Below are 12,445 nucleotides of genomic sequence, written 5' to 3' on the forward strand. Positions count from 1 at the left end.
CGGCCAATAGTTGTGTTTGGAGAGAAAAATGCTAATTGGATACCAGAAAAGAAGAGAGAGTGCMGATTTTTGGAGCTTACCAAAAGGGCTTGAAATGATTCTTTGCCAGGTGACTAAAAAATTTATGTTGGGTAGAAGCTCCAGCTCCAAAGTCCTTATTCTGGGTGGTGGGAGATAGGGGGAAGTCAAGAGAGGGCGAGCAGAAACCTGTTCAGTGTCCTGATGCTTTGTCCTGGATAGAGCCCTTTTACGGTGACTGCTGCAGGCTTTGGCACTGATGCCTTTTCACTTTCACTGTTAGCTGACTGAACCTCTCTAATCTGGAGATGTGCAAGGTGTATGGCTTACCCTTCAGTGYGTGAAACTGCTTAGGGTTTATATTTGTTTTCAATATAGAATCYGCTTGTAACAAGTGGAAGAGTAGCCAGAAACCATTGTCTGTAAAGCCAGCCCAGATCTTCACAGTKTTGGATAATGTATTCTCCTGTCCCCTACAGCTGGTGTCCAGAGGATATTGCTTTTCCAGTTGGATTTGCTTGGGGTGCAGCTACAGCAGCATATCAAACTGAAAGTATCAACTTTTATCTGCCAAAGTGTTAAGGGAGTTTTAAGTGAACATAAGCCAAAAATCTGGATCCAGGAAGGAGAGTGTTTGATCTCTGACTCGTTACATAGATGCTAAATCTGATGCAAATCCATGTAGCACTTCCTTTAAATCCTTCTGGCCTGAGCAGTAAGAAGGAAGTAAAAAAAGGTTTCAGATCTCAGAAATATGACTGTTTAATGGGAGAAGGAACCTTTCACTAACTAGTTAGAGTGAGAGAAAAAAAGCAGAAATAAGTGATTTCCCCAATAGTCCTTCTCTAGAGCTAATCTAAGTAGATTACTATCGAATATTCCCAAACAGRATGGATGGGAGAACTATCTCATCAGATGTTAGTACTGACGGAGGAGTCCTCAGTAAGGAATTCATCTCCAAGGAATATGAAAAATAGTGAGCTGAGAGCTTAACAGCTGGACTTGGGGAGACCCTCCCCTAGAATGTGCATCATGTTCCGAACAGTGAGTGGAGACACTGATAAAATGGTTTGCCCACCATCATATGAAAACATGTAGCAGAGAAGGAAGGCAAAAAGGTACAGAGATCCCAACAGCTGTCATCCCAACCTTTCTGTCTTCATAAATGTATGTTTAGGGACCTTTAAAACACATATAGATCAGATTTTCTCATATTACACCCTGCAGCGTGCAGACACTTAACTCCCATTGATTTCAGTACCTAAATGGGAGTTGTAGATCTCAAATTGTCTTTGAGGATGTAGCCTTTAGTTCTTGGTTATTGCTGAAGGTAAGGATACTTGTCCATAGCTGGAACCTTTTAATGAGCTCTATTAGCTTCACTTAATAGACTGAACAGCTCTGCGTTCTCTGCAAATCAATATTCTGGGCCAGATTCTAACTGGAGTCCTGCAATGCGCATTGCTCTACTAACTGGTTTTTAAAATGTGAATTGTGTGTTTGTGTAGAGTGACTTATAATTTCCTGCCTTTTTGAGTGGCTGGATGTGCAACGTTAATGTTCTCTTAATGTAATTTTAATGAGCTTTCCTTAAGCTTCTGAGTGGGAGAAACTTAAAAAAAATCTATAATGTGGTCTAGACGCTACTCAGATGACCCTATTCCCACGGAAGTAGGAAACTCAACAGGGAATTCCTTCTCCTGAAAGCTTGGGAAACTGCAGCTTCTGACTTAAAGGCAGCATGATTGAAGCAAGAGTTCTTGTAGAGTCCAAACTCAGTTGTTGCACATATCACATGATACACAGTGGATGAGGCAAGGGCTGACAGGCTACTTTATTTTTTACTGTCAGCGATGTATTTATGCATAGCACAACCTTCTTCACTCTGTATATTTCAAAGTGCTAAAAAATCATACCAATTGTACTCTGCATGCTCAAAGTGCAGATTTCAAAGGTTCATGACTCAGTCAAATCAAAATCAATTTGCACCAGAACACTCAAAGGCACTTCTTCTTACTGAGGGCCATTTCTATGCTAAATTTCAACTCTCTGCTTGATTTTTTGGGGGAGAGGGGGTGAGGGAAAAGTTGCAAAAATTCTCATAATGGTAAAAGTGTTTTTCTTCACTTCTTTCTCATGCCAAATAGTTGAACTGCATTAATTCAAACAAAATTTCACCTTCTGGGCAGAGATCAGGCCAAGAAATTGTCACTCCAAAAGGTGAAAGCACAACTGAATTAGAAAAAAAAATCTAACTTGGAAAGGTACATGAAAACCTAAATACTCTGATCAGTAATATTTCTACACTAGCTTCACTTCAAAGGGAAAAATAGTCTGTCTTATTCCATTGTAATAGCTGTAGAGAATGAGGAACATGTACCCGCATGTTGCATGATAATTGATTCTAATCATTTGATGACGTTATTATAATATGTAATAATTTGGTAGTTAAGTCTCACCTCTGTGTTTGAAATGCAAAATCAATTCCTCATCACTGTTTTTTCCGACCCTGAAGCTGACTAAAACTCAGTGCGTGTCTACACTATGAACTGCTGTGTATGTAGCGTAGAGATTTCTGAGCAAGCTCRAAGGTGTGAGCTTTGTTCCTTGAAGCTCGCAGGAGCAGCGCAGAGCTCTGTGCAGGCTAATTGTGGCTCAGCAGAATACATTAGAGTGTATGGAGCTTTCTGCAGCCTTGGCTAGACTGCTTCCTATACTTCAGTTCGTTAGCTCAGATATCCAGCATTGTACCGAGGGCCTCTAAGAATARCCTAAAGCATGCCTGAAAGTGGGTCTGTTTGCCACCTCCCCGGGCAGGGCTTTATACTGGTTAATGACCACCAGTCATACTCCACTGARTCTCCCCCTCCTTCCCACCTCGTTTGCTGGAGGAAGGCAGGCAAAAAAGTAATCATTCAGTGTCTGTGCCAGCTGGTTATGCCTAAATGAAGGTATCTGAGCTGTCCATTAGGGCATTTTTTTTCTTTTCACCACAACCCTGGGGAAAAGGAACCGTATCATGGTCCAGACTGGGGAGACTGTTGCAGATATATTGCAGGAAATCTGCTGTTAAAGATTTCTAAATTATAGRTACCACAAAAGAATTACTATTTATTCCTTTATGTACTCCCCCCAAAATGACTGAGGTTTTTTGTGTTTAAAATCAAAAGTGGCACATAGAAAACTTTTAGTATTGTATTTTTCTGAGGAATGTTCAGACAGAGCACAAAGTCGGTGATAAAATCTGAGAGTAAAAGAAACTCAAACTGTCTGGATCTAAAAATTGACCTACTTTGAAGGTTGTACCCTGTAAGAGTTTAATTTACTGATCAACCAAATGTAGATGTATTGGTGTTCGTGTGCTGTGATAAAATTCTGTAAAGAACATGAAATGTGACAATGATCTTTGAAAAGCTAGGTTATAGAAGTGATATTACAGATTTTAGTAATGCTTTAAATTAAGTGTCTTCAATATGCTTAACCTTGCATTAAACTTAGATTTAATAAGACAGATGTGTATTAAGTACTGAATACACTTAAGGGAGCAATCTTGCATTGGCAGGGGATGGACTCAGTGACCTCCTAATAGTTCTCCTCCATCTCTAATTTCTGTGATACTAATTGATTATTAAAACGCTTTTATTGAGGATTGATATGTAGCTATTATATAGTTATTAATCTTACAACCCAACTGATATTTAATTTATACACGATTTTAACACGCAATGTCATTTTACTTTTTAGAGAGTAATCCAGGACAGTGCATTCACTGGAGCTCTGAAAAATATCACTGAATAAAGCTGGACGTTTGGGGGGTTATTTGGAATTTTATGACAAAATCACACTTTGCAGGAGTGTAAGTTTACTGAGCTCTSTGCATTAAAAATGAAATGTTTGCCCGGGCTACAGCATCATTCTGGAAAGATAAAGAAGCTTGTCATGAGGAAAGGTGCATTTATTTGGTTTAAATACCATATAATGTCAGATCTCAAACAGTAGCTAAATTTCAAATATTTTAAAGGTAACCTCTATCTCAATTTTAGAATTGCAAAGAAATTTCTCAGAACTATGGAGTGAAGAAAGTGGTGCAGGATTTTGAAYACACAAAATTCATTTCTGTGAACGTTTGGCTAAGCGAAAAGCAGAAGATTTGCAGAGCTGTGTTATTAATTCATCTTGTATACGCCTAGGGGCATGGCTCATAATGGCATTCCTTTCTTTTTAACAGACTGTCAGGATTTTCAAAGGACATCCAGAAAGCCGTAAGTGCCTATTTGTTGGATGTATTTCTCATACCCGAAAGGCTTTCTTTGATATGGACTGATCTTTTACATTTATGGATGGAAGCTGCATTAGAAAATGCCCTTTGTGAAAACATGTAATATCTCAAGAGTTGCAAGCATCTGATTTTTGGCTAAGAAAGCATGAAGTGTGTCAGAACTCTAAGTGCTTTTAGAAACAGGATTTTCAAATAATTAACAGCTAGCAAAAATATGAATGAATGCAAAACCTAATGCAAATATCTACTAATGCTTGAAAATTCCTAGTTACTTCAAATGATATGGGAGAAGGGAGCAAATGCTGCTTGCTTTGCTCATAAGATTTTGAGATTCTTGTGCCTGCTCTGTGATAAATATTTACATTAAACATATGTCTTTTGATGTCAAAAGTGTAACGACTAAGTTTTGTTTTCTAATCAGGAGGCTGGAATGCAGATGGAAAAGGCCCTAATGTCTGGGACACATTCACCCATCAGGGAAGAGATCGAGTTTTCAAGAACCAGACTGGTGATGTAGCTTGTGGCAGCTACACTCTGTGGGAGGAAGATTTGAAATGTATCAAACAGCTTGGATTGACTCATTATCGCTTTTCTCTTTCCTGGTCACGTCTGTTACCTGATGGGACGACAGGTTTCATCAACCAGAAAGGCAATTGTTTCTTAAAAATAGAAGGTTGCAGCTTTAATTCAAGGTTATTGCTGCAGTCTGGCATAATTAATCCAGTATGCTATTCTGCGGTGTAGCTTTGAAATTGCAACTTTTTTCAGAGTAATTATGGGATGATTTTTATAGGTTTGCAACAACTTACTAATTAATATTCTAGATCCCCTTGGATAGCACAATCTTTTGGGATAGGATTAGTATTATGTTTCCTATGTATTTTTTGCTTACTCCAGTTTTTTAATTGTAATTCTAAATCACTTTGCTTCATCAGAATGTTTATACTTATAGGGATCCTAGCCACAAGGATATTTTTGGATGGCTTACAATAGACAGAGCTCTTATTTGGCCAATACATTTTGATAGTTTATCAGTATAACCAGATGTACTGAACTCCACATCTACAGTTTTACACTGTATAAGAAAGACAGAATTTCTGCAGATATTTCCATTAGTTAGAAAATTAGAGGGAATTCTTCACACTCGGCAAGGAATTGTGCTTTGTTCTGTGGTAAACACAAGGCAGTCCCTGTTCTGAACAGAAAGGTTCTCACAATCTCAGCAAGTGATATAAAAATGCAAGTGAAAAGGAATGCAGCATATAAACAGGCTGGTCAGATTGCTAAGTGTCAGAAATAAAATTTGTTGCACATCTAGTTTGTTTTTTTTTAACTCCTTTGGTATGGACTAGGGGAAAAGATGAAGGTGACTTACTTTGAAAAGAAAGAAAAAGGCAGATTTGCTTGCACAATGTAGGGAATAGAAAAAAGAAGCAGTGGAGGGAATTATGAAGAATAAAAGGAACTGAAGCTGAACCAGAAGGGACAGGAGAATCAGAGTAGTTAGCTAAGGCCTCCTATATGCTGGTGGGAAAATGTTCCAACAAAAACAAAGTAAAGTAGATTTGGAGGAACTTCTGAATCTCAACCCTATCTCCTACTCTTATGAATCTCATTTCACCCAAGAAGATATGTATTTGTACTTCTGGGGCAGAGTTTGCCTTGGCAATTGTTTTCACCCACTGTTTTGAAGATGGCAAAGATGGAAGGCTGCAAAGRAGAGAATTTCTAAAAAGATGCTCCTTCAGGGTTTCCTGATCTGTGCTAGGAAAATGCCAGCAGAAGCAGTATTTCTCTGCAGAATTTTAGTCATGTAGAATTTCAGCTGTTGAAGCAGGCAACAGTCTGTCCTCTACACCCTGCAGATTGCATTTCTCACCAGAGAGTGGAGGAGCCTCTGTTTCAAGAATTTGCAAGGTGGGGGGGAGCGGGCTGGTGAATCTGCTGTAAACAGACCAGCCAGCCTTTCTCCCCTGCAGAGCAGGGCTGCAGAATTGTGCCAATGTCCCACAGAGGCCTGACTGGAAGCTTTACCTTTGATACCAAAATTTACAACATGCAGCCTGCTCTTACTGGCACAGCTTGCCCTTCCCCAGGAATGCGTTTTGTGGCATGCTGAATTTATATTTGGCTGAGTACTTGTGGTTCCTTCCCTGTACTTAGATTCCTTCAGCTAGTGCTGCAGGCACTGCTCGTTCGCCACCGAGCTGCCTACTGCACAGGCTTTGTTATTTAGATGTCAGAGCGGGAGATAGCAAGCAGACATTCTGAATGCACCTGGTAAGGAAAGCTAACATTTTGACAAAACTCAGCTGTATTTTCAGAAAATGTTCACTTGATCCCCAGTATAAGCAGTTGTCTGATTAATATTATGAACTTTACATTTAGTGAAAGGGCATTGGAGAAACTCCAAGTAGGCCAGTTTTCATTAGGCAGCAGTTCACTTCTCTTGTGCAGTGATCTGTTGAAGCAATTGTAACTACATAGCAAGGAAAGGCCATCATCTTCTATATAAACATTTTTACAAAGAGCATGTGAAGAATTAGAAAGCTTAGAGCAATGTCCTTTCAAATAAAATCATTCACACCAACTGATTCACTACCAATTTCACACCTAAAACATAGGACATTTGAAAACCTTTAAAATCCTTCTGCTTCCAACTCATGGAGTGTGTGTGTGGGGGGGGGAGGGTTCTTTTACAGCAGCAATCCTGTAGGTGTATTATTTCTAAGAAATGTCAGGTTTTAGGTTAAAACTTATACTGAGTTTGCTTTTTAAAGTATTTTTGTACAATTATTTTTTACCCTAGAAGCTGCTTTGAGCAGAGTAAGTTAGCTACTAAACACTAGATGTCAGTATGGAGAGGACAGAAGTAGTAGGCATAGAGGTGTTACGTCTGTCTTCAGCATTCAGGTAGAGAATCAAGATGGGGAAGGAAGACAGAAAGGAGAGAAGAATAAGCCTTCATTTTCCAATGTGTTCCTTAATGTCTATAATCCCCAAATGTCTGGAGTGTCTCCAACCCAACCCATGTATACACACTTTCYCCAGAAGAAAGTTTCCTTCTGTATTTCTGTTTTTAGGTGACCTACAGAGATAGCCATAAAAGTGAAATCAGGCTATTTTGGAAARTATGAAACAATCTGGAAATTTGACTTGACATTTACATTTTTCAGGGAAGCAGTTATATTTCTCTTTCTTTTTCTAACACAAAGCATAAATCTTTCCCATTATTGGTGTTTAATTGATATGTAAAAAATGACAGCTGGTTACACATAAATGTTATAAATTGTAGTAAGTAATATATAATCTGAAAATTGGAATGAGAAACTTTTATTGTCTTTTCAGGAGCACTGCTCTAAATGTGGTAAAACAGGATTCTGTATCAGTGAAGGATTTTTATTATCCCTAGATTAAATTTGTGTAGTAAACCTCACAGTCCCATCAGCAAACAGCTAACACATGACCAGTCCCATTAAAGTGAAATGAGTCACTGTTCAGGGGCAGTAGTAACAGATTGTGAATTTGCTCCTAACTGGATGCAAATTACAAGAATTTTCTGTTTCAAATATTGAAATTCTGATGAATGCCATCTCTTTTTATGTGAGTGCATTCTCAGGCATGTATCTCTTCAGAATGTAATGTGTTTTTGTGGTGCTGTATTTAGAAGGAAAAGCAAACCGCCTGTGAGATTTATTGTGAATTACTGTGTAAACAAACTTACTGAGTCTTGTTGTGATAAAGGGTGTGTATGTTCCCATTTGTTTACAGGAAGAAGCACTCAATCTGGGGCTCATAATTGCTTGTTACCTAAGTATTGTGTTAGAAAAGCAGCTTGACAGAAATCCTTAAGATCAGAAATGTCTAATTAATTARTTAAAAGTCTAACCACTGTCCTTTTCAGGATAATGTAGTATAAGGTTCTGTGTTGGCATTTTTACCAATACAGAGTAAACTGAACCTAAAATCCCAGGGGAAAAAGCCAGTATAGTACAAACTTACTCATGAACAAGTGACCTGTTTTGGAATAAAAAAATCTCTAATTCACAGTCTGGTAAAAACTATAGTCCAAACCAACATAATTTCCTAATCATACATTTTGTGAGTCTATGCAACGTAGTTTTCCTTTCTTCCTGCTCCTCCTGTCTTCCATATTCTTATCTTCTTTACTTCTTTCTTAGTTTTGGGTTTCAATCCAGCAAGGGTTTGGAAACTTTCATTGAATTTTAGATTCTAAATATTCTTAAACATGTTGTGTGAAATTATGTCTGATTTCTACATTCCACCAGCATGATAGAGACCTATTGTAGCTGGAATTTCTTAGCTTAATAAATAACTCAAGGACCTTATCGGCCTCTTCCAATTACCTTACTAAACTAGATCTAGTAAAAGAGCAAGCTAACTGATACTCTTTGAACCTGAGCTTATGATATATTTTGCAGTATCTAGTGTTTTCAGAAGGTTTAAAACTAGTGTAGTTGTATTTGGGTTTAAGCAAAATTAAAAATGCTCATACGACAGCTTGAAGTATCCTGGTATTTAAACTTACAGTGACCTCAGCAACATAAAAATAGTTCTTTAGGAAACCTTTTCGTGTCAGCCATTGCTAAATCCAAACAGAAGTTAAATTCCTTTTAAGGCTCTAGAAATACATCCCCAAAGTTCTCCCYGTGTTGGTCAGCTTAAACAAGCCATCCAGAAAATTATAGTTGCTCTCTGTCATGTCGGGAGTGGGAGGTGGGAAAGGTTGGTAATTCCTTCTTGCAGCTAGAGGGATTGAGCTGTCTGTAGCTGTAGCAGTGTAAAAGGAAGAGAGTTGGTTTCTTGGATAAACTAATGTTAAGTCATTCGCGTTGGTAGCTAAAGAGACCAATGCCCTAAATTCTATTCAGAAGCTACTAGAGCCCAGTGAAAAGCCGTAAATGCCGTATAGATCTGGCAAGACATTCTGTCTAGTATGGAAACCATTGATTCCACATGATTCTGGATTCCCTGTAGTTAAAAAATATTGAGTACATTGGCAGTATCCTCTTTGTCTTGATGATGGCATGGAGAATGATGGACAGTGGAACAGCCTAGAGGAAACAGTTTACCCAGCTGAGTTCAAATCATAAAAGACCAGCTCATTTACCTGGCTGAGTATCACTCTCACAGTGCTCATGGTGCCACTGTATTACTTTGAATTACCTCAGCCCTTAGAAGATGAAAGTGACTGGAGATTTGAAAAAATCATTGAGACCTTTGAAATTTATTCAAAGTATTGCTTCAGAAAGTTTGGAGACTGAGTGAAACTGTGGATGACTATTAATAAGCCTTATCTTGTTGGCATAGATAGTTATGAAAAAGGTATAGCCCTAGCTTTAATAGAAGCTTGTATCAGACCTTGCAAAGCAACTTGTAATATGATAAAAGCTCATACTAAATCCTGGCACAGATTTAGATAAGAAGATATTCAGAGAAAAGAAATGTGGACTTGTGTCTATAGCTGTGAACACAAATTGGGTAGAACCTCCAGACCCAAATTTTGTAGCAAATCAAGAAGCCACTAAACTTACACTGGTTTATGAAAACAATATTTACTGACTGTGAGTATCCAGCTGTCGCGAAGTTCTGTATTTCTGGAATAAGTTAAAATCAAAGTTACTTATCATCAAGGCTTCCAGAATTCATTAAAGAAGAAAAAAATTATGATCATGAGTACTGCTAACTTCTTTGCTCTGAATTATTACACTTCTTGCAAAATTAAAGACCATGAGATACAGACAATAAGCTAAGTATTTCATTGGACCATGAAGCTGAACAAATACGGATCTTTCATGGCCTGTTGCAACTTGGAGTTCATGGCTAGCAACAGTACTATGGGATTTCCACTGACTTCCAAATTATATCAAATTATGATAAAGGCTCACAGAACCATTTTACTAGCAGGCCCATGAGAGGATCTGGGAATCCAGTGAATAATATGGGTGATCTGTTTCCCTTTGTCTTTTCTCACTTTTTCTTTTCTTTTCCCTCTTTCTTTCTTTTCTTTTCCCTTTCCCTTTTCCCTTTCCTTGGTGAGGAGCACATCTGAATGGCATAAGACATTGTACAAGAGTATAAATAAACAAGTCACCTTGGGATTCTTAATTTAATTTTTGCATGCTAGCTATAAAGAGTAGAAGCCTCAGTACTTTCTTATTGCCTTTGGACTTGATAGTTATTTTACAGTTTGAAATGACACACTAGTGTTATATCATCTTTTGAACTCTAGAAATGATCTTTCTGATGCCAGCAGTAAGGCTTTCCTGGCAAGCATCTACTACTGGCAATGGGATGTGTGGTGACTGCCAGTACCAAGGGGTTAAGCAGCAGTGACAATAAGCAGATGCTAATGCAGAAAAGATATTTTAGTCTTCTCATTAAAATAAGTCATTTCACTGTCTTCATGGATATTTGCACAGTTTTGCTTTTCCATTGTTAGTCATAAAAGGTCAGCTCATGGAAAATTAAGTTAATAGGGTCAGTGCAATTCGATGAAAACTAGTTTTAGTTTGTAGCTTAGAAAAGATAGAGGGTAATGCATCTGATTTTATGGGCTTTCTTACATCTGTTCTGAGTAAAACTTCTGCTTTCTCATTCCAAGATACRTATAATAACTCTATAATTTACATCACTGAGAATGGGTTTTCCCAAAGTGACCCTGCTGTACTTGATGACAGTCAACGATGGCAGTATTTGAGGCTGATTTTACAGGAAATTTTAAAAGGTACCATTTAAAATGATGAAAGATCAATTGTGCAAACTTAATACAATTTTCCTTTGTGCCTATTTGCATTCAGCAATGACCAATGATTCTTGAAGCTAAAACTCATGTAAATCGGGGTAAAGTGACGTAATTAGGAAAAAAAATGTTTAGATGAAGAAGAGCAAGTAGTTTTAATCCTGCTTCCTGTCTTGGGATGGAAACAGATGAAAATGTGCTCCATACACATATTATWTCTAAACTCATTTTTGCACAGCCGTAGTTTTTCATTGAACAAAGCAACCACACTGATCTTTAAAAGTGCTTGTCACTCATACCTCTCATTGTGAAAGATAAAGTTGAGAGCACCTGGAAACTTGACCATTAGGTTTCATATTACTTGCAGAATACAATCTCCCATACTCAGTGAGGTCATGCAATATTTCATGCCTGGGCAAGGTCGTTAAGTCATTATAGTTCAGTTTCTGCCTTTATGTCTGAATGGGCAAAAGTGTTCAACACAGGCGTAGTTCTGTTTTTTCAGAGGAAGTTTCACTATTAACTTTGATAGAAACAAAGTTGGTCCAATATAGAGGTCTTCTGGAAACTCCATCTCTGTCTTTCTCATGTTGGTGGTATTCTCTGAGGCAACTCATAGGGAATGGACCTTTTCGCTATGTATCAAGTGAACTGTATTTAAAATGCCAGTTCATTTAGATGACAGCCAGTCTCCCTGTCATATTTGTCCAAAGTGATCACAGTCATGAAGGAAATATAGCTTTTGTAGTCATTCCTCCATCTTCATTTTGCTTCTCTTTCACTTTGGCTATGTTTGTTTGTTTGGGTTTTTTATTCTTACTTTCAATTAAATGTTCCTTTAAAAACTCTGCCTTGTGACTCTTCCTTCAAAGTCACAATTTAGACTTGTCATCCAGGCCAACTAATTATTTTTCTTCACTAAATAGAAAATACAAAGGACCATTCTCTGGCATTGAAAGTAAATGATAGGACCTACTGTTGTCTATCTGTCTATACTGTCTTTCCCCCTAAAAGCAGAGAGACCATGTCCTAACTATCTTTTGAAAGCAGTACCTGAGTTGTGCTATTCTTCCAAGCCATGTCTAGAGAGTTGTAGTTGGCATCAGACAGCAGCTGTGTCAAGGAGTAAAAATTAAACTTTATGGTCTACTGGAGGCCAGTGTTTTGAGTCTGAGCCTAGGCCCTGTTGTATTTGCTTGTAAAGTTGCAGACAGGATGTCTGTTTTTGACTTATTCTGAAGAAGATACAAAGAAATGAATAAACATTTGATTCTCGTTGTTTGGGGCAGTGTAAATGGGATTAATTTACCAAATCTGGACATTCTACAATATACAATGTCTTACCCTAAAGTAAACTTTTAAATTAGATTAGATGAATCACACCT

The 12,445-nt window shown here is 37.9% G+C and overlaps 1 protein-coding gene across 1 annotated transcript in view; it reads left to right on the forward strand.

Moving 5' to 3' along the window:
• Positions 1-474: 474 nt before the first annotated feature.
• The window catches only part of LOC146594384 (cytosolic beta-glucosidase-like), a 31,131-nt gene continuing 19,160 nt past the window's right edge, over positions 475-12,445 (forward strand). Inside the window, 8 exon segments of the mRNA XM_085307620.1 lie at positions 475-571; positions 4,719-5,020; positions 9,415-9,735; positions 9,737-9,846; positions 9,848-9,983; positions 9,985-10,032; positions 10,034-10,064; positions 10,824-11,045. Of these exon segments, the coding sequence (XP_085163746.1) occupies positions 475-571; positions 4,719-5,020; positions 9,415-9,735; positions 9,737-9,846; positions 9,848-9,983; positions 9,985-10,032; positions 10,034-10,064; positions 10,824-11,045 (1,267 nt within the window).

Source organism: Rhea americana, unplaced genomic scaffold (genome assembly GCF_003343005.1).
Source record: "Rhea americana isolate MKP2758 unplaced genomic scaffold, rheAme1 scaffold_26, whole genome shotgun sequence".
Lineage (NCBI taxonomy): Eukaryota > Metazoa > Chordata > Aves > Rheiformes > Rheidae > Rhea > Rhea americana.